General features: G+C 39.4%; 1 protein-coding gene across 1 annotated transcript in view; it reads left to right on the plus strand.

Moving 5' to 3' along the window:
* TDRD7 (tudor domain containing 7) overlaps positions 1 to 23,141 on the plus strand; it is a 43,700-nt gene that overhangs the window by 14,236 nt on the left and 6,323 nt on the right. The window contains exons 6-13 of the mRNA XM_087822774.1: positions 3,362 to 3,939; positions 7,393 to 7,588; positions 11,101 to 11,212; positions 13,513 to 13,715; positions 14,699 to 14,833; positions 16,560 to 16,646; positions 20,562 to 20,696; positions 22,987 to 23,097. Of these exons, the coding sequence (XP_087678900.1) occupies positions 3,362 to 3,939; positions 7,393 to 7,588; positions 11,101 to 11,212; positions 13,513 to 13,715; positions 14,699 to 14,833; positions 16,560 to 16,646; positions 20,562 to 20,696; positions 22,987 to 23,097 (1,557 nt within the window). The remainder of the gene's footprint in view (positions 1 to 3,361; positions 3,940 to 7,392; positions 7,589 to 11,100; positions 11,213 to 13,512; positions 13,716 to 14,698; positions 14,834 to 16,559; positions 16,647 to 20,561; positions 20,697 to 22,986; positions 23,098 to 23,141) is intronic.

Genomic DNA, 23,141 nt, shown 5'->3' on the forward strand with positions numbered 1-23,141 from the left:
AGGGAAGAGAACAAAAGTTTAAAAGGGGAAAAAAGCAGCAGTGAGTGACTGAAGTCACAGGAATCAAAACTCCAAGATGACATGAGCTTCTGCCATCTTAGAGGAAGAGATCACCCCCGCCCACTGCCCTGCAAAGGTAACGAGAGTGTAATGCCTAGAGTACCTGCTCAGCCAAGATCATCCCAAAGCTCTGCACACATCTAACCAGGAGAAGACGCCACTGTTTTCCTGGAGGGACCTGTGAGCAAGGGCCTAACCTTGGGCCTTGCTATAAGAAACTGTCTTGAAGTTTAACCTAATCCGAATAGCTGCAGTCAGCATCAGTGAGAAGTCCTTCCTAGGCAAAGGGTTGGGAGTGAAAAAGAGTATGAGCCTTGAAATATGTGGAGCATATAAAACAACTCATCTGTGTGGTGGAGAAAGAGTTTCTCTGGGGAGGTGATTTGTACACAGGAGTTGCCCTCTACAAGGAACCTTTACCTTTACCTTTACCTTTGATTAAATCTCTGTGGACTATGCCACAAGCAGTCATACTTAAATAGGAACAGCTAAAAATGTCTAACCCTTTGTGAGTATCTAGGGCTTAGTGTCACTAGCATCAGTAAACTCCTGCAGAGAGAGAGGCTACACTGTCTTGGGTCGTGACCATATAAAATGAAATTTAAAACTTAATTTAGAGCTTCAACACAAAGCACTCCTACCCAACGGAAATGAAACTGTGCCTTGATAGACCCATACAACTGTTTTGGAAAACTTTCTGATTTGATTGGACAATACCAATTCTGTCTTAGAATTGCAAAGGAAATTCTAATTCCATAAGAGACAGGAAGTTTACCTGAGCTGTGGGGCAGAGTTAGCAGGTGAGCCTTCATGGACTCATAGGAGTTTGACTTCAAGAACTTTAAGTTGGCAACACAGGTAAATTAGAAAGGAAGACGTTTAGACCTCAGAATTAGGGAGAAGAAAGTTGCTAGGTATATAGGATGAAGACCTATTTGTGTGAGCATACAGGGTTCCAAAGAAGTTGATGTCCTTAAGTCTCACATCTATCAAATCTAATCTGTCTACTCTAGACTTTCAGAAACCCAGAGAGGTCTGAGAAGTATCTCATTGAAGCTGTGATTCCAAATGAGGCAGGAATCAAGCTTAATATAATGAAGTTGTGGGGACAGGAAGTGTAAGGCATATTACGTACCAGAATCTTCTGACCACCAAAGGATTTGGCTTGAACTCCATGGTGTAGGGAGTTAATCTTTTATGTTACCTACCTGTGTCTCCTGCTGGGAGGTGGAGGTGAGGGTGAGGGTCCACAGACAAATAAATTGACCCATTGAAATTGAGAAGAGATTGCTAGGTGAAGACTGAAGAAGGGTTTTAAGATGGGCCCAGAAGGCTCAGCTGGCTTTGAATATGGAGTACTGCCTTGTCTAAATCTAAAATTAATTGGAATTTTATATGACAAGTGGATAACTCACCTAGAATTATTTTATTTTTTCATTTGCTCCAAAAGTATGTTTCTTAAACCTTCTCTGGATACCCAATCAGTATTCTTGTATTTATTAGGTGTCTTAAAGCACAGTGAAGATTGGCATTTGAAGATTTCAGATTAAAAGCATGAGTCTCTAGAGAGGTGGACTAACCATTGAGAGCAAAACATGTTTTAAATATTTGTGTCCCTAAGGCTTAAAACTAGAGACATAAATTGTGACTGTCATTTAACCCAACACCCAGAGTGTCACAGGGCATTGGCAGGAGTCCACCAATGACAATGGGGAGTGCTACAGATGCTAAACACGGCCTACCTTACCTGCGCTGTAGGTAGTTACCTCTGCTCTTATTGATGCCTTAGGGTTTTCAGGCAAGGACTTTTTCTTTAGTCCTCAAGATTTAAGCAACACACATTGGCAGAAGAATATGAGGAGGAAAACCTAAAGTTTTGTACTTATATTAATATTCATCCTCATGTATTATCTAGAATATATATTCAGACTAAAAGGAATCTATCTTAATATTAAATTAGCTGTTTTTTGACTTATTAAATCTCTTCTCCGGTAACAAGACAATACCTTCTTTACAAATACATATTTATGTTCTCTCTTCCTCAACATTTTATTTAAAAATGAAGTAAATATTCTTTACTATCAAGCTACTCACCCCACATAGTTTCATATTTTGTTTTTCTTGGGAAAGAGAGGACTTCTTGCAAGCCTGTATTATTACCTGTGTGTCTGGAATACTCTCCTGAGGGCTTCACTTGCAGGTAAGGAATAGCAGAACAGGATCTGACAAAATAGGAACATTTCAGAAGGCTGTAAATACTGACTTCAGTCTAATTGGAGCTCGAGAAACTTTTTTATAAAGGGCCAGGTAGTACATTTTTAAGGCCAAGAGCTATGTGACTGTCACCCATAGTCTGGGACAACTACTAGGCTGTGTTCTTGCAGTGTGGAAGCAAGCAATAAGTGGGTGAACATGGCTGTGTTCCAGAAAGACTGTGTACACTGAATTTCATATAATTTTCACATCACTAAATAATAATTCTGATTTTTTTCAACCATTTAAGGTATAAAACTTATTCTTAACTCATGGATTTTGCAAAAACAAGTGATAAGCTGTGCTGTGCTGGGGCCTGTAGTCTTTGACTTCTGGTCTAGTAGTAGAGAGACAGAACTTGGGGGAAAAGGGGCCTGTCGTTAGTTTCTCTTCTCTTTTCATAGAGATGCCATCAGGCCATGCCTCTCAGGACTGTTATGCAGATAGAATTAGAGATTGGATGACATAAAAATGCCAGGCATTTTTAACTCTTGTTTATTGGAGAGGCAACACTTTCAGCTAACCTTTGACTGCAGTGCTTGTAAAAATGGTACCTTACCTCTGGACCGTCTTTTTCTAAATGATAGAAAGCTGAGGGTTTCCTCAGGCTATTGCAGGAAGAAGAGAGACAGCACTCCAGTTTCATCTACATGTTTCCTAGCTTTCTCCCAGTGGTTTATTTCTGACGGTTCTGACACCTCTTCACAGTTTCATTCCACTTCTATTCAGTCAGTGTTGTAAACTTGCTTTGGATCTGGCAGAGAGAAATGAATGAGATATGCAGTCTATAGGGCAGAACCACTCATGATTTCCTAGGGTGGTTGGAGGCCAGATGCCTCACAAGGGAAATTTTATTATTTTATTTCTGAAATGTGGCTCGTGGTGTTATTTGCAGGTGAAGGCAGTGCATTGAAATCTTAGTAGAGGAAAATGTGTTCCCTTGATTAATTTTAGAATAGTGCTGCTCTTGAATTTGAAACGCATTACTGTTTTCAGATTGTTTATAGTCATTCAGTTACCTGCCATTTGCTTTCTTTAAAAATTTCAGGTGGAAAAACCTTACAGTGGTGGTCAAGACTTGCTTCTTTATCCAGCTAAGAGAAAGCAGCTTTTGAGAAGTGAACTGGACCCTGAAAAAGTGCCTCCATCTCCACTACCTGCTCCAAAACAAACACCAGCACTAAAAGCAGTCATGCCAGGAGACTTTAAAGAGAAAGTCGCGGAGCTGCTGGTGAAATACTCAAATGGTCTTTGGGCCAGTGCACTTCCCAAAGCATTTGAGGACACATACAAAATGAAATTCCCCGAGGATGCCTTAAAAAATCTTGCCTCGCTTTCTGATGTATGCACCATAGACTACATTTCTGGAAATCGTAAGAAGGCCATTCTCTATGCTAAACTTCCACTGCCCACTGACAAAACCCTGAAGGATGCAGGGCATGCACACGGCGATTATGCTGTCAAGTCCACTATTGAACAAGAATATTTGCAGATAGAAAAGAACGTTGTCAAAAGTGCCGATACCATTGTGGAGAATATTACAGTTCCTCCATTAGTCATTCCAACAGAGGCATCCCCATCGGTGTTGGTGGTTGAACTGAGCAACACAAATGAAGTGGTTATCAGGCAAGTTTTATTTTCTAATTTTTTAGGATCCTAGTGTACTGTTGTTACTTTCATATTCTTCACAAGGATTCTGGAGGTTGAGGAATAATCATATATTCTAAGTTCTATAGAGTTATAATGACATATAATAATATATTCTTTTTTTCTATATATCTTGCGCATTTCTCTCAACTACCAGAACTTTTTTTGTTTGTATCTCTTAGGAGACTTAATTTTTATTTCTTTTACATTATGGTTATATAAATACATTTGTCTCACCCACTGCATGGTGATCATCTTGAAATCAAAGTTCTTAAAAAATTAATCTTTACATATATTCTTACTTGTTAAATGTTCAAAATATACAACTATTCTTGTGAGAAAAGATTACTAATAGTTTTAAAAATTGAAATGATAATGTGGTCTGAACTTGAAAAAAAATCTACATCAAAAGCATAATGGTAACTATGTCAAAAGCAATATCTAGTCCATAGAAAAGGCAAGTCGCCCACTAGGAAGGTAATGCTATTTAATCTGGGGCTCTGGGGCATTTCCTAAAAGTCAAAATAGCTAAGCACCACCTTCCTAGTATAATATATCAGGTTAGACCTTGGCCCCAAAGATGCTCTGATTCTTGAGCCTTTTGATATCATTGCCTGGGAGGAGGAGTCATTACCTGAGTGGCTAATGGTAACTGGAATTACAAAAAGCAGTCCAGCTCCAGGCACTTCACATGGAGTTGTGGAGAAAATATAGAATATATAGAAAATATTGAAAGACTGATTTGCAGTTTCTGACTCGAGATAAAGAATGGGAACTGGTGTAGCAGGATCTCTGGAGCTATCAGCTTTAGGGTGTGGTTGTGGCTGGACAAAATGGAAGAAGGCTGAGGCAGAACAGAATCTAGGCTTCAACAAAATTGTCCTTGTGGTTTGGGCTGTTACTCCTCCAGAGAATCATAGCTTAGCTGGGAATGCGCAGACAAAGGCCACAAAAAATAAAGTCCTTCCATGAAAGAATAGATTAAAAATATTAAAGCTCTTCTAGTTGAATAAACTAAGTCTGAATGGATAATGAAATGAGAACTACCTTGGGATGCTCCAACTAGAAGAATGCACAGAAACTTTAGAGAGGTCGTGTTTTATGCAGGGATAGTAAATGGATAAAGCTTTTATTCTAAGATGTGGTATGTCCTGAAGATATAAATAGGTAGCTAAGGGTTAGGGGTCCACTGTGGTTCACTAATAAATTGAGTAAAGGAAGGATGTTGAGGAACACATGACTGACTGTTACCATTCAACATTACAAACAAAACCGAAATCTGCCTGTTTGGCAGGGTCTTTTGGTATCTGTTGCCAGTAGTCATTGGTGCCATTGTCAGAAGCCAAGCACCCAGCACTAGGCTGGATCAATCATGTGATTTCTGATGTTCTTACCAAAGGGCTGGCAGGGATCTGGGTCAGTTCTAGGACTTCAGTAGGGAGGTTCCAATCTATTCCAGGATTACTTGGCCCAGGGTCCTCAGGTTAGTTAGATCCCCTTTTCTAGTGTAAACTCGAATTCTGGAGTTAGCATTGTACATTTCAGCAGATGGGTGATGTCTGCCATGAGGTTGACCCTGGATCATTGGCATTCCCCACTGTCCCGTAGACAGGTGGATCCCAGCTGGGCTGAGACCTGTTCTACACCCACATCTTCACTCAGGCAAGGCAGTAAGCTCTGGAAACTGGGCCTGTGACTCGTGAAGGGTCCAGAGTGGTGCTGTAGCAGAACCTCAGGTCAAGAATGGAATGTTGTCTCTGGTCTCAAAAATTAATTTTGTACTTATGTCATACCTAAGTTGTCCTACATACATTCTTTGCCCGCATGCTGAGGTAATTTGGGAAGTATATATGACCTCATTCTTGCCACTGACCACTGTCGTACCAACTGTAACATCATCCCTCTACTCCACCCAAGCCGTGTAGCTGTCCTCCTCTTGCAGATCACTACAGAATCAGCCTGCAAATCGCTTCTCACCACCTTCCTCCTCCTCCAAGGCAGGTGCCTATGTGAGGTGGATGACTAAGCCCACAGGCTCCATTCCAGTCCTCTCTCTGCCAGTGAGCTCCCAGGGCTGGGGCAGCGCTGCAGGGAGGACTCTTGGGACTCCAGTCCCAGGAAATGGGCACTTGGGCAGAATTACAGGTCTTCTGGGGGACTTCAGAGCCAAGAGTGCAGCTGCCTTCCAGGCAGTCCCTTCACATTCTTAAAGCTCAGTAAGTGCAAATAATAGGGTGTGACAGAGCTCTATAGCTGTCTCTGGAGTGAATAGTATGCATGTAATCATTGGTTTTAAAACGGCCATTGCCAAAAAGAGGCATTCCTTCTATTTTATGTAGGACTTTTTAAAGTTTTTTTCTCTAGTAATGAATAGGACGACTGTGGTATCTTCTGCTCTGCTGACAATTACCAAGAATACATGAAAAGCCTCCTAAAGGAGCAGTGTCTTGATGCTCAGTAGGACCACTTGGGCTCTAGGTAAGAGCTAGAACAATACAAAGAACAACATACTCATGGCATATCCCCATCTGCCTGGCTAGGTGATAGCATAGCCTTCTAGCTAAAAAGCCATTGTTACAGGAGCCAGACTTGTTTCACCAAGTTTTACATCCTGGAAGGAGGCCTTTGATGGAATTGTCTCTAAAGACTGAAGGGCAAAAATACAACAGTCTGTTTGTGGCAGAAAGGAAATAGTAAGTTTTAATAACATGAACTAGGATAAGGTGACTGCAGTTGTCTGCAGCAGAAAATTGTAGGAGATAGGAACATATCCTGAACAGGTAATTCTCAGAAAGCATACAATCAATGTAAGATGCATTTTGCTACAACATGTTATCTTCCCTAAGGGTATCAGAATGCAACATCTTGTAATGTGTTCAGTAAGTTGGGGAGGGGTTGTCACATGGTTGTGTTTAGTGTGTTTAAGACTTTGTTTTTCTCTGGTAAAATTGCACTGGTTTTCAGAGCTTGGGCCTTGTTTAGACCTAGCCTTAGTTAAGGCAAAACTTCGAAGTGGTTATCGTCAGTAACCTGCAAAGATCTCCAGCAGCCTTAGTCAAAATCTCTGTCCGCTCTTGTTGTCCGGCCTCCGCTAGAGTCTCCATCTTCTGGGTCTTCCTCTCTCCCCTTCCCTGGAGTCTTTTCTCAGCCTCAGCCTCCTGAAGACACCCCAACTACTGGATTGTTGTCAGGCTTTTTTGCTCTATTGTGTGGGTTTATTGGACCTTGTTCTTTTTTGCATGAGCACCACAGTATTATACTTTTCTTTATTGAGATTTAAATGTTTGCTAAATACGTGTTCTTCTTCCTGTTGATGTCAGCAAATCTGAGACTGGAACCAAAGGTGGCAGTAGAAAAACAGTGATATTAATGAATTCTTACAGATTGCAGTCTCCTGTGCTGCCTCACTTGTGTTCTCTTCCTTTAATCTAGGTATGTGGGTAAAGACTACTCTGCTGCTCAGGAACTAATGGAAGATGAAATGAAGGAGTATTACAGTAAGAACCCAAAGATCACACCAGTCCAGACTGTGCACGTTGGGCAGTTGCTGGCTGTCCATGCTGAGGAGGACGCTTGGTTACGGGCCCAGATCACCTCGACAGAAGGGAACAGAATGAAGGCAAGCACTGTTTACTTTGTCATAGCATTGTGAAGATAAGCACATAAGTTTTCAAATGAAAATGCTGCTTCTAATAGTGTATCCTAAGGACATAATAAATAAACTATTTCATTTTCTCCAGAAGTTGAAAAGATAACCTATAAAAGATTATCTGTGCCAGCTTTTAAGTCAGTGGTAGTTATATTGCCTCAAAGTTTTAGTGGGGGGGAAAAAAACAAAAATAAAAAATTCTCTTCCATGCAAGTGTCCATAACCCATGATGTAATCAGGAGGGGCCCTTATTCCCAATCCCCAGGAAAAATAATAAATACTGCTCAGGACTCTGTGGGCATCTGGTCAAGGTCAGTACTTTGGAGTAAGGGAGACAACACAGATCAGAGGAGATGACACTCCTCCTCTCCCCTCTCCTGCAGTCAGCTGAGGACCCCGAACAGGACTTGGACATGCTCTGAGTCCTGCCCTCTTGGCCATCTTGGAAAGGTCAGAGAACTCTCTGACCAGTTTTTCCCCTCAGCAGGGCTCCAAGACTTTCAGACTTGGCCATATCCCTAGTGGTCAGCCTTTTCCCATTGCCTTTCTTTACTGCAGTGCAGAGACTGAGAACTAGAACTTTTTTGCCCTAAAAGCAGTTTTGTCTAGATTTTGCAAGCACAAAAATACACTTCTATTTCTGTGGCCTCTGTCCTATAATATAAATCCTGTTCTTAAAACAAATGTAATATTGTATGTCAACTGCAATGGAAAAATAAGTTAAAAATAAATAAAAATAAATAAAAGCTGTTCCTTGTGCTGGTGTCAGCCCTGGCAAATAATCCCCTTCGTGTCGCTAAGTGCAGATAACCACTGAACCCAGGCTTCAGTCCATCAGGTACTCTCCCCTGAAACCCCTGCCTTCAAACACAGGGTCAGGAGGTCAGAAGGGGAGTATGGCTGTTTCCTACCCGGTTTGTTCAGTAGGAAATGCCGTGACTACCCAGCTATCACTTGCCGGATTCACAGAGAAATTTAGGAAGTTCCTTAACCAAATCTACTGAGATAAAACTTTTAAGAAATTTGATGACCTGGCTTTTAAAATCTGAAATTTGGCTAGCAATTTCCAGTGCCTTGAAAGTTAAATCGTTACCATATGGCCCTTAAATATTTACACAAGAGGTCCACAGAAAGGCTTGTACACATTTGTAGCAGCTTTATTATTGATAGTCTTAAACTGGAAACAACCCAAATGTTCACTAAAAAAAAAAAAAAAATACACACACACACACACACACACACATACACACACACATATTGCAGTTTATCCATAAGAGGAGCAAAGAAGACTGTAAGATGACCAGAGAGGAAGGAAAACCTAGAGGGGCAGTGTCAGGGAAGCCAGAACAAGAATATCTTACAAAAGAGGGAGCCAGCAGCTGTTTCATTGCTTCTGAGAGCTGTGGGCTGGACTTAGGGATGAAAAGGGTGGCTTGGTATATTATACAGTAGTAAGGTCTGAAGACAGCAGTAGTTGTAGCAATTCTGGTCTGATCTTGTCTTCCACATCCCCATGTACCCGACAGAGGTGATTTTTTCCCCTTTATTTGGAGAAACCTCAGCTACTTAACAAGTCTTGTTTCTCTTGAACAGTACTATGCCCGACAGCAAGTACTAATTCCTCCTTGCTTTCCACAGACCTTCGTGAGTACGAGAAACAGGAACATACAGTCACCCCCTGAGGCTGGCGCTAGTTTGGCCTGACCCAGACCCTCGTCCCAGGGATGTCTGTTATTATGTAGGTGGTGCTGTGAGATCTTTGGCCACTTGATGGTGCCAGAGAACCAGGAATGGACTGGGTGAGGCCTGATGACAGAATTCTGAGCCTGCTTGTGCTGATCCCAGAGCATTAGAGAGACATTACTGACCGCCTCTCACAGAGCAAAGGACACAGGGCAGAGTATGGAGAGTTGAGCTGGGCAATCCATGGGCAAATGTTTCATAAACATCAGCTGCCATACAAATATACGATATCATGATTTTTTAAAAAAAGAAAACAAGCCCTAAACATGACAGAAATCCTTTGATTTTAGAGCAGTTTTATTCTTCAGTCTGTTGGTGCTAGGAGTATATTCTAAATTTCCCAGGAATCATGATTTCACATACTTTTTCAGGTCTTGTTATCTCCAATTTGGGTGTGGGAAGAGCAGAATCCAAGTTGGATGTGGCAGTAGCTGTTAAAGGAAACACAGCTGCCTGAATCCTGAAGCCTGTGGGAGAAAGGACAGGTGCTAATTTGAGTTTGGAGAACTGGACCAGTGATACACTTAAAAGGCTGGCTCCCTGAAGTGGGGACCCTGCCGAGATGTAGGCTGAAGGGAGCATTGAGTCAAGATACGGACTCTGAGAGATGGTCCTTTCCAATATGCGATGTACAGGCCCCACGGATCTAAGTATAAGGTGGTCAGGGAAAGGCCATAGTGGTCTCTTTTATTTTCTTTAGATTCTCTGCTGGGAATAAGTTTTGTTTTGGGTGTTTAGTACCATAATCTAGGTACTAAGAAGCTGTGAACTTTAGTTCGCTGCAGAAAGTAAAACTCTCTTTGCCCTAGATTTTGTTTTATTTTGTTTTTGTAATAACAATTATCTGCTTTAACTAGAGAAACATAATAGGTTTTCAACACCTTCCCTCAGATTCTTAGTTTATCATTCTAAAACCACAGCTTAATGTTTCTAGAACTTTTATTTTTCTCAAAAAAAAACAAAAAACAGCTTTGCTTATAAAGTCCTTTTCAACTGAAGTATTAATACCCGAAAAATACTATCCAGACTCTTAATGTTCTGTACTAATGGTGAGGAGTGTCGTGCAGGTTTTTGCAAACACAGAACCCTGTTCAGCAGATTTGGGGCCTTTTACTGAGCTGGATGAAGGTCTAACCCAGCTTAATACCCTGAAAACAAGACAAACAAGGGTCTGTTTTTACAATATAGAATTCAGTGCTATCCAGCCATGACATTGTCGTCATCTCTCTCCCTGGCAGCTTAATAGCCGAGAGCAGCCATCATGAATGCTGCTTTGGGGATTTCGAATCTGATAAATACCACCAGAGTGACTCCCTCTCTATAAACAAATACTGCTGCCTGAGGGTACAAGTCCTTAGCGGAAGTGTGTAAATCAAGAAGGAATAAGCATTATGATATTAATGAAAGGGTAGGGGAGTCCCTGCTGGCAGACCAGATGGGTACGCTGCTGAGAAGCTGGCAACAGCAGGGCATCAGAGCTCATCAGGCTTCCCTTTTCCCCTGCTGGAAAGGCACAGTAGAGGAGTGCGGCCTGGAAATCAGGAGCCCTGGCTTCCCTGGTCCCAGCCCCAGCCTTTCTCTTCTGGGCTAAGACAGGGCACCTCTCCTGGCATTTCCCTGGCAGTGTGGTTCTACTTAACTGGTCATTATGGAATCAAGTGGAACTGATTAAGTGCATCAAGTGATTTTTTAAGAAGTGAGGATAAAGAATTTTATTTGAACCTAAACATTGTTTTTGTTATTATTAGGTATGCTATGTTGACTATGGATTTAGTGAAAATGTTGAAAAGAGCAAAGCATACAAATTGAACCCGAAGTTCTGTTCCCTCTCATTCCAAGCTACAAAGTGTAAGCTAGCAGGTAAGAAGAACTTTTTTGAAAGCTCTTTACATTTTTATACACTGTTACCATTGTACTTTGGTTAAACCCTAAAGGGCACTAAGTACCTCAAGGTGTTATAATGTGTTATTTTTGAAAGGTAAAAATAAATTCATGTCTAATATTGACTTTATAAGATGTGATCATTATAAAAATGTAATAGTTTTTAGTATATTTTTGTTATATAGAACATATATATTTTATTTTATTATAAAAATGTCTTTTGGCCATCTTAAAAGGGTTTTGTTGTTGTCGTTGTTCTAAACCTCCCTAATAACAATTGCTAGAGGCTCTGTATGTTGGTATTTGATCAATGTAAATCATGTCGTTCAACCTGTTTTGAAGTGACTCCCAGCTTCATTCCCAGTGAGATGGACTCTGTGGGTACCGCTTACTGCCAAGTAACACACCTTCGAGTGCGCAGGCACGAGTTCAGCTCTAGGTCATGTGCAGTCTCTGGCATAGTCAGTGTATCGCTGTTCTTTCCTTTCCTCCTCAAGCAAGCATAGAGGAGTGTGTGAGAATGACATTGTGGGGCTAACCTGAAAGTATGGGGGATACAGTAGGTATGTTAACGATGAAGAAAGGCATTGAAATATGTATGCATCATGCCAAGAGAGCCTGAGCTAAATTCAGAAAATGATCAGAATTCTCTCATGAGCCTGGCCGAGCGTGGCTCAGCAGTTGAGCATCAGCCTAGGATCCGGGGGGTCATGGTTTCATTCCTGGTCAGGGCTCGTGCCGGGGTTGCGGGCTCAATCCCCAGTTGGGGGCGTGCAGGAGGCAGCCGATCAATGACTCTCATCATCGATGTTTCTCTCTCTCTCTCCCTTCCTCTCTCTGAAATCAATGGAGATACAGTTTAAAAAAAAACTCTTTCATGAAAATTAGCGCTGTGAAGAAACCCCTCCTTCCCAACAAGGATAAATCTTTATGTCAGAGGAACTGGATTTGGCTCTATCTGTGGGATAACTCTCAAGTTATTTGAAAAGCCTGTTACAAACCTGTGGGAGTTAGTTTTGAAAACAACATATTAAGAGCATAGGACAGGATTTAGGATGCTGAAATGAAAGGTTTGATAAGAGCGATAAAGCTATGTGTCTAGAACAGAGCAAGAATGAGAGAAATGTTCCTCAGAGGGAGCCTGTGAGCTTTTGCTTATGGACTTAAAGGGGATAAATACAGAGATAGACGTTATATGCTGGGAAGGAGGGATTTCTTCACAGGGCTAATTTTCATGAAAGAATTTTTTTTTTAATATATCTTTTTTGATTTCAGAGAGAGGAAGGGGGAGAGAGAGAGAGAAACATCAGTGATGAGAGGGCCATCGTTGGGGAATTGAGCTAGTTTTAAGTAGTTTAATAGATTAACTTAAAGTTGTCACATATATGATACATGGAATTACAATTTTCAAAGAATTTAAAGACTAATTAGACTAAAATTCGCCTGTATCTATAATATGGTAAACACTATTGAATCTTTCTATGATAAATCAGAAAGTTCTTTGGTATCTTTAGAGTCATTGTGGTGTACTTAAAAAATGGAAGTGGAAGTAAGGAAAGAAAAGAAAGAAGGAATCAAGAAAGGAACGAAGGAAGGGTGGTTTTCTAAATTTCCCATAAATACATGTTCATTTTATAAGAAAGAAATAATTGTGTATTTTTTAATTAGAAAATGAAAAAAGTCAAGGGTATATTTTTAGAAAATATTACAAGTACATGACTGGTAGACATAATTGATTGATAGTTTCTTTTATGTATTAGACTTCTGTTTTAAATGTGTTTGTATATAAGGTAACGGCTATTTCTCCTAAGGTAGAAATTCTGATTGATGATCAATTTTTCTTTGTTTTAAATTGTGTGCCTAGCCCGGCCGGGCGTGGCTCAGAGGTTGAGCATCGACCTAGGATCCAGGCGATCAGGGTTCTATTCCCGGTCAGGGCACATGCCTGGGTTGTGGGCTCGATCAATGACTTTCTCATCATTGATGTTTCTGTCTCTCTCTCTTCCTCTCTCTGAAATCAATAAAGATATAAAAAATATATTTTTAAATTGTGTGCCTTAGTGTGATCATTCAAAACGGCATTCATGTTATAATATATATCTTAAAACCTTAGGGTGGTTATGTAAAGGAGATTGTAAAACAAAGCTTCCCTATAAAATTTAAGAATTTCATAGTAGATTGGTAATTGTAATAAGTATCTAAAACAAACACAATCAGTCTGTCCGTCTTAAAATGAATCTGCTAATGAAGTAGAAATTAAAATATTCAACATTTTTCAGGGTTGGAAGCTCTCAGTGATGATCCTGGCTTAGTGAAGGTGGTTGAATCTTTAACTTGTGGGAAGATCTTTGCAGTGGAAATTCTTGAAAAAGCTGATATTCCACTTGTTGTTCTGTATGATACCTCGGGAGAAGATGACATCAATATCAATGCTACCTGCTTAAAGGCCATGTGTGACAAGTCACTCGAGGTTCACGTTCAGGTACCACTGGGACCACTACTGTCATGTGTTACACACATCATAGGAAAGAAAGTTATCAGAAAAGAACGTTTTAAAATTTAGGCTAACACTAGATACAGACAGAAAAGGGGAAAGGGGGGCTGTAGGGGGAAAAATGCCAAAACCTAAATAGTAATTATTAGGAATTAGATTTTTGTTTTATTTTCCAGTTTCTAAAATAAGCATGTGTTAATTTCATATGAAATTATTTTGCAAAGATAATAGGGGAGGATATTACAAAAGGGAAAATTAGATCAGTGAAGATGTTTATTATTAGCTTTAATATTTTAACAATGTGAACATAGATATCCGCAAGAAGAAACCTTTAAATAAATTACAGAACAGCCACTCTAAAGAATAGGATGAGTTGTCACAAATGATCATTTTAAAGGCTTTATGGCGACATTGGAAAAATATTTGTTTTAATAAGTAGAACAATAGTGAATTATTTTTTATATTATGATTTGACTAAAGATGGCTAAAATTAAACCTTTACTATGATTTAAAATTTTTAAAATAACTAAAATTCATGTGACCTGTGGAAACAGATTAGAAGCTAGGTTGATAATGGGATTAATTCGGTAAGAGTTTTTTATTTTCATTCTGTATTGTTGCAAAAATATGTTTTATGTAAAATACTTTTTCTAAATTAATGGGGAGAAAGTAAACAAAAATTAAGGATAGTCTCAGCTTTTCAGACAATGGAAAGTGTTAAGTTAATGTATGCAAAAACTCTACTTTGTGCCTGATACAAATGATATTAGATAGTTCTTTTAGAAAGAGAGGTGTCTAAATTAGTTTTTTATATTTAAATTATGAATTTCATTCTATCCTATCTATCCTCCAACTTAGAAGATTTTAATATGCAAAGACTTTTAACAAGATACTTAGGTAGATACTCCTGAGGCAGGGAAGAGCTGTGCTCTGTTCTCAAGCCTCCTTGGCACGTCTTTTGTTCCTTCCAGGTTGACGCTATGTACACAAATGTCAGAGTGACTAATATTTGCTCTGATGGCACACTCTACTGCCAGGTGCCTTGTAAGGGGCTGAACAAGCTCAATGACCTTCTGCACAAGATAGAGGACTACTTCCATTGTAAGGTACGGCAGAGCATCATCTATCTCTAAAATTAGTTCCGAATTTGCGAATAACAGTGGCCACTACATTTGTATAAGGATGAGTAACTTTTGAATAGTTTGAGGTAGAATTTTTAGAATAGTGGGTAAGAGCCACAGATGGCATAATTTAAAACAAAACAAAACCCTCCCCCCATGGTTTCTGCATTGTAAAATGAGTTTAATAATAGTGTGCATGCATGGGATTGTCATGAGAACAAGTTGCAAGCATGTTTAGTTAGCACAGTGCCTGGCATATAGCAACTGCTTGACAGCTGGTAGATTTGTTACTTCCAAGGTGCAGGTGATGATCCTACAGTGCAGCTGCCTGTCTGCCAGAGCCAGCTGGCTCCTCTGCCTTGGGCAAAGAAAAAACCATGGAGTTTAGGAGAATAAAACCTCTAAGGCAACACTCCCCAAGCTCTTTATGGTCTCTGAGAACCTACTGCCTCAGTAAACGTGGTTCTGCAGCTTAAATTTATTAATAAGCTTTTTACCCTTTAAATCTAGTATTCCTTCAGAAGTATCAGGATATGTAGAGGTTTTGATTTAAGGTTCTAAGGTGATTTACTTACCTCCATTAGGACATTATAGTCATAATCCAGAATATGCTGTGATTTTCAAGTAACTAAACCCTATTGCCACTTCAACCTTGATCCCCTTACCCCTGGAAGTGACCCCTTACCCCCTTGCCTCTAACCTACAAAGCACACTGAGGCCTCGTAGCACTTATGTAATACTGTAGTTTAGCTATTTGGGTATTTGGTTGTCTTACTAGACGATAGGCTTCTTGAGGGCAGGGACCGAGGTTTACTGGTAAGCACCTAATTCATTTAGGCACTATAGTACCTAATCTAGTGTCCTACATAGAATAGGTATTCCATAATTTTTACTGAATCAGGTTAAGCCTGTGTTCAGACTACATCCTGGAACTAAGGCATTAGATCTATAGTTTTACCCCTTCCTGGGTTACAGATGTTTTAGATGTGCCTCAAGGTCATTACTTAGGTTTGATTTGCTAGTCTGTCTTGGAGAAATCTGAGATACCCAGAGAGGCTGACTCCAGCGCTCATTTGCATGCTTGTGCTTATAACCCACGGTGGTGAAAAACACTCTCATAATCCATGGTGCCCATGTAACCCCAGCGGAGGCATGACGGGTGGGGAAGAGCGAGACACCACTGCAGGCCCCAGCCTCAAGGACGGAGCAGAGGAGGAGGAAGAGGCCTGCGGCCAAGGCGTGTTGGCCTTCACGAGCAGTGATGCCCATCTTGGTGTTGATAACATATCTTTTGCTTTGGAATTAAAATCCTGTCTTTGAATCTAACTGTTAAAAGATGAAAAAAAAAGGCCTTATTGACAGTTCGCCCAGCCTCCTCGCTTCCATCCAAGCTGCTCCCCTCTCTCTCAGATCCATCCTCCCTCCTCGTGTTTAACTGAAGGCGCCAGAGCCTGGATGCATACACTCACCTCCCCGCTAACCTTTTAGACATTTTAACAGGCTGATTCATGAGCCATGTGCAAGGAGGAGCGTAGATCACTGCCATCGGCAAGTGTAGAGAAGCAAGGCAGAGTTCTGTAATCCCCTGGGCATGTGCCGCGTCCTCTGATCGCATGTGGGCGAAGCAGTCAGCCCGTGCCACACGTTTTCTTAATGGTGCAGCAAATGCTCTTTGCTGCGAGTAATAAGGTGTCATGCTTCTGTTTTGCAGCACGTGACCTCAGAGTACTTCATTTCCTTACCCTTCTGTGGGAAAATCTGCCTCTTCAATTGCAAAGGCAAATGGCTACGAGTAGAGGTAAAATCAGTTGCTTGACCTTTTTAAACTTATTTTGAAATATTTTCGACATACAAACAAGTTTTTTAAAAATATGGAAAAAACAGTTTGAGAAATAAAACATGACCATCATGGCCGATGCTCCCTGTCTGCATCCCCCTGAATTTGGTGTTTCTCATTCCTACTCATTTCCTTATACTTCTACTATATTTGTATCTATACACACATGTTTACTATCTATGTATTTTCACATTTAGGTTGTAGAAGTACAGGAATGAATATGTATATAAATATTTATAGTAAAAAATAAATGAATAAGGCATAACTAAGTGAAAAATGTTTTTAAAAAAGAGTCAGTGGGAGCAAATAGGGGGCTATCTGTAATACTGTCAACGGTAAAGATAAATTTTTTTTAAAAAATTTTTAAGGATTAAAGATTTTGAAAATGCACTATGGTAAAAAATACATTGTGTGTGTGTGGAGATGATAGATGATGATAGATGATGATAGATAGATAGATAGATAGATAGATAGATAGATAGATAGATAGATGATAGATAGATAGATAGATAGATAGATAGATAGATAGATAGATAGATAGATAGATGATGGATGATGGATGATAGATAGATAGATGTATTCTCTTCTGAGACATGCATTTCATTCTTTATGTTTGTGAGATTGGTCCCTGTTAACGTGTTCAGCTCTGGGTGATTTGTTTTCTCTGCTGTATGATGCAGCAGTGTATGAATATGCCAACATTATCGTACCTTTCTCCTGATGATGGATATTTAGATTGTTTCTAATTTTTTGTTATGAACAGCATTACCACGAACCTTCCTGTGCATATCCCCCAGGGCACATATGTAGGAATGGAATTTGTGGGTACAGGAAATGTGAATCTTCAGCTTCACTAGATTATTTGCCGAATTGCTCTCCTCAGTCCCCCTTCCATTGAAGCTGTGGCCCTTTGAGAGTTCCAGCTTCTTGGGGGAGCCTCAAATCCTTCCTCCCTCCTGCCCAGGGTGGCTTTGGCTTCAATACTCACGTACTCCTCTATTTCTAGTCCCTAATGATTGTCTTGTTTCCTTGCAACCTCAGTTATGAATTTGAAAGGTTTGTTATATTTTATCATATATTTCTATATGTTTTTCAAACATGGATTTTTTGTTTTTGTGGATACTGTTTCCTTTTTTCTTTTCTTATTTTTTTGATACCTAGTTTTCACAATTGCTAAAATAGAAAATTTGGGCTTGATTTTATTTTCTCTGTTTTTTCTTTGTTATAGAGGTTCTTAATGTAGGTGTGAGGACCTCTGCTTCCAGGGGTTCTTGCAGATTGTGTATGTATAGTGTGTGTATTATGTATTTTGGGGGAAGTATCCATGATTTTCATAAGATTCTCAAAGAAACTAACCCTAAAAAGGAACAAACCATTGCTTTATTGGTTTTGAATACTGTATAGCAAAATTTTGATAATTATACTGATTTTTTTCCTTTATTTAAATAAAACTTGGTCATGTCTACTTTAACAAAAGCAGCAACTTTGAGGTAGTTATCGTCAGTGTGAATGTGTGTCAGAAAGCTGAGACCTGGGGCTATATGAACAAGAGTTTTGTGCTGAGCTGTAAACTTCAAGGACATGACTCATTAAAGAGAACATGGCATTATTTGAATATTAAAGCTCTGTGATGTTTAGTGTATAATTTATAAATGCACAAATACTTAATTTCTTTAAACTTTTATTTTGAAATAATTCTAGACTTTTAGAGAATTGCAAAAATAGTTCAGAGTTCCTGTGTGCCCCTTACCCACCATCTCCAAATGTTACCATCTTGCATATAACTATTATCAAAACCAGGAAATTAACATTGATACAATATTATTAACTACTCTTTAGAACTCACTGACATGTCCCAGATTTTCCCTCAAATGTCCTTTTTCTGGTCCAGGATCCCAAGTTGTATTTAGTTGTCATGTCTTTTCAGTTTTCTCCAACCTGGCAGTTGTTCTTTCTTTGTCTTTCTTTGTTGTTCGTGTACTTTTAAAGAGTAGCAGTGTTTTGCAGAGTATCTTTCAACTTGAGTTTCTTCATGTGTGGAATAAGGCTATGTCTTTTTGGCAAAAATAACTTTTCAGCATATGTTCAAATCTTTAGAACAATATCTAGTATTTTTATTACTATCAAATTGTGTATTGTCTACCTCTGAGATAACAGAAATGTTCATTCTTTTAATGATGTATATAGAAAGTTAAGGAAAATTGATAAATGAAAACCAGGTTCTGTGTTTAAATGATATATTTGCTTTTGACATGTCTGAGCTTTATTTATGTGTTTTGAACTTACTCCATACATCCAGCCTGCTCTAATCCCTGGCCATCACTCTCCCAGCCATCACTCTTCCTCCAAACACATCCCGAGTGGTCTTGCATTCACTTTCTACAGTATAATATGCTCCAATTTTTATAAATCAATCTTTTTTGTAAAAGCATGGATAAAAGACTAGAAGGATAATTATAATCTATAGGTTACAAGTGATTTTTTTATATCATTCTTTTAAGTATCTACGTTTTCTGCAATGGAGGCATTTTACTAAAATAAGAAGATAGAAGTTAGTTTTAAAGAAAATTACCAATTCTAGGCATTTCCTCCTGAAAGCTTGCTCTAACATCTACTTCCTGGCTGGGTCAGGTACCCATTCTCCTTGCTCTCATAGTACCCCGTGCATAACTTTGTTATTGCCCTTACTGCATTATTTTATGAGTGTATGTTTGTGGCATCTCTCATGAGACCAGGAACTCTTTAAGATGAGGAAGTATATCTCTGTGGCCCACTTATGCCTGGATATAATAAGTATTCAATATATACCATTCATACTAATATGTATGTTCAGTGTATATGTTTGAATAAATAAATACATTTAAAAATGCTGCCTCATAGTACTGTTTGTGTTTATCATGTCTTAAGAGATTTAAAAATGTATGCTGTTATATTAAGAAAGTATTCTCTGGGGCAGTAGAACAACAGGCTTTACTTTTGGTCAATCTCACTTTCATGCCAAGAGTGGTTCAGTTATTTGTGAGTGATCATAGTGAAGGCACTGCCATTCCTGTGGTGGCAGTTAGTGCAGTTGTAGGCATGAAGTTCCTGCCCAGATAACTATCCCCATGGGGCTGGATTTGGCCAGTGTAACTATATTCAATGATGCCAGATATTACAGTGGCTCATTAAGGGAAATGATGGTCATTTAAAGATGCACCCAGTATCTTACACTGTGATGTTGCCATTTGATCACAAATAGGTAATTATTGCCTTGACTCAATGTGTAATTTTACCATTTTTGAATTATTAATTTGAACTTATTTTACCTTTCTTTGAATTTCTGAGTTTCACATGTTTAGTTAGGACAAATGATAATAATTATGATTGGGTTTTCTGACAAAGCTATAAAATACCATTTATGATTTAAAAATATATAGCATTTACCTGCTACAAGTAAAATTCTGTCTCTGAATTCTCTCTATTCTTTACCTCCTCATTTCTAAGACACATAGTTTTCTTTTTTTCTCACATTTTAATATTGTGGAGAGCAGACTGCATCCTGTAATCAGCGATATATAACAATGTATCAAATTGTTTCATAGTCAGTAGTGTCCTAGAATTGAACACATAGTAAATATTACCATATTTATTAATTTTACTAATTATTACTAGTTTAGTGATTACTACTGATTAAATAAATTAACAACTAGATGTTGAAATCAATTCTACTCTAAAAGAATACTTAAAAGTACATTTTTAAACAGGAGAAAGTTTAATAACAGAAGTCTTTGTTGCTTCTATATACAATTTAGAGTTGAACAAAGTGTAATGGCACAGAACAGTTTAGGCCTTTTGGATGTGCTAATTAATTAGCCAACATTTGTCTCATTGCAGATCATGAATGTTCATAGCAGCCGGACACTTGATGTTCAGTTCCTGGACTCTGGCACTGTGACATCCGTAAAAGTATCTGAGCTCAGGGAAATTCCCTCTCGATTTCTACGAGAAATGGTTTCGATACCATCTCAGGTACTGTGTGTTAGAAACCTGGGAGGTTTGCTGGAAGAGACTTGAATGTATTTGTAACCATGTTGTGAGATGCTCTCTCAGTTTTTATCTTGATCATGATCAAAGCCTGAGTTTGTAACAGAATTGGAAATAATCCAGATGGGATTGTTCACTGATTTTCAGATGTAAAATTCAGCTGACTTAGACAAGAATACCAGTCAGACTTATAGAACATCATTTGATAAAAGTTTGTTTCAAGTATGAGGGGTTATTAGGTTATGTTGTCCAGTTAGAGGCTCCATTTTAACAATTTAGTCAATGCTGACTTATGCACAGCTTCAGGGTACTGTATTTAAATAATTACTTCCAGAGTTCTTATTTTGATTAAGTAACCATCCTCTATGGAAACCTGCTTATAATAATCATTTTCTTATATGATGTTTCCCCCATAGATTTTAGTAAAAAGATTAACCTCAGCCTATTCCTCCTCTATTGATAAAACTTTATGATAGGAATTTTGAATTATTTTGAACTAATTAAAATTGTTAACTATTTCCTACCTTTAGGAGAAGTAAAGGATTTTGTATAGAAATTAATCATTTTTTGAAAATAAAATTGTTTGACATTGTGTAATTTTGAAAGGCTGCTTGACTTATATGTGCCAGAAGATGTCTTATGCCATCAAAACTCAGCGAATAACAAGCGCTTGGCCATGATCAGCATGGCTTTTATAATTTCTCTCACTCCAGTCACCACTGCCTTTTCTAGAATGACTGTTACAGAGAAGCTGTTTAACTTGCGATCAAGCCAGATTTCAAAATCACTTTTATTGTTGCTCAGCCATAATATTGAAACTTGTTAGGCTTTTAAGTGCTCCTTTCCCTTGATAGCACCTCTGGCCTCTGTACCCCTTGTTAGAACATCCACCAGGACCAGCCTTACCTAGGAGAGTCCCCTGGACTGGAGGGGAAAAGGGTGGGGGCACCATCTCACTGCTTCTGACTATCTGAAAGCCATACAATATACCTTCTCTGCTACAGCATTAAAAGCCATGACATTTTTTTTTATTAATCTTATCTAGATTTCTCTGTTTAATAGCTGTGAAGCTGGGAGAACTTTAAAAGCCAGTGAGGCCAAGCCTCTGGCTAACAGCATCTCCCCAAAAGGTCTAAGAGCAGCAAAACTATGGCTGTGGGCCAAAGCTGGCCCATGAATATTGGGTTCAGGCTCTTGGCTCTTAGAGTTTTAAAATGTGAGTTGGTTGCCAGGATTTAAAAATCCGATAATTTCACACAAAAATCCTCACTTTTAGCTTCCCTTGACAAACTAGAAAATCGGACAATATTGAGTGTTCCCCTTTATGGGACAGCACTCTGTGGGAGCTTGGGAAACAGCAATCTCCCCTGAGAGCCATGCTGTCCAGTGCACTGGCCCCATCTGGCTGCTTCCCTCCCTCATTACCATTACCTGCCTGGCCCCCGCAGGTATTGGAGTGTGTGACCTCACCCAAGGGGCACAGTGAGAGATCGGAGCCCCCGAAGGAGGAGGGTACAACAGGGAGGATGGGGCTCAGAGAGGAAAGAAGGAATCCAGGAATCCTGGAAGTAGGCTTCGTTCCCTTCACAGAATTGCCTCCATCAATTCAAAGGCTCCCATGAGACTGAAGGGGTCCTTGAGGTCACCTTTTACTTCCACTATAGCCATTCTACAAAAGCTTGTGCAGTGGTGGGAGGCAAAAGGCATTGGGGAAATGAGGCTTTTAGCTATCTATGGGTTCAGTTTTTCTTAATTCTCATTACAATCTTCCAAAGGTAAGCACAAATGCCTGGCATCCACGAGGTACTCGGGAAATGCTGAAGGAAGCGCATAAGCCTCCAAAACGGTTTTTGGAACACTAGTCAGTTTTCATCCAAACGACACTTATTTTTTTAGTTGGGTTTAGAGGAAAGACTTAGATATAAGTCCCAGTCCTCTCTTCTCAGTTTTGTGGTCTGATAGTCTCTCCAAGTCTGTTTCACCATCTGTATAATGGGGTCGCAACAAGGAGTGTTGTCGGGTGAGAAGTACGTGAAATGCCCGGTATAATAAGCCCTGGCTCATGACAGGAGTAAAGATAATAGTGGTAATATCCACAGAGCCAGGAACAAAGCAAATGCTCCAACCTGAGCGCTGTGACTGTCGTTATGAGTTATCGCTGTCACTCGCTTTCTATCATGGCACCGTATGACTTGTAGGAAAAGAATACTGACGTTACTCACAAGAACCTATTTGAAGGCAGTGTGTTCACCTTTCCCTCGTGCTTGCTTTTCAGGCCATCAGGTGCTGTTTAGCAGATATTCCACAATCTATTGGCATGTGGACTCCAGATGCTGTGCTTTGGTTAAGAGATTCTGTTTTGAATTGCTCGGACTGTAGCATTAAGGTTAGTTTTCTTCTTGATCTTACTACGTTTAGAAAGGGAGCTGT

The sequence above is a fragment of the Miniopterus natalensis genome, chromosome 12 (assembly GCF_054644295.1).
Source record: "Miniopterus natalensis isolate mMinNat1 chromosome 12, mMinNat1.hap1, whole genome shotgun sequence".
NCBI lineage: Eukaryota > Metazoa > Chordata > Mammalia > Chiroptera > Miniopteridae > Miniopterus > Miniopterus natalensis.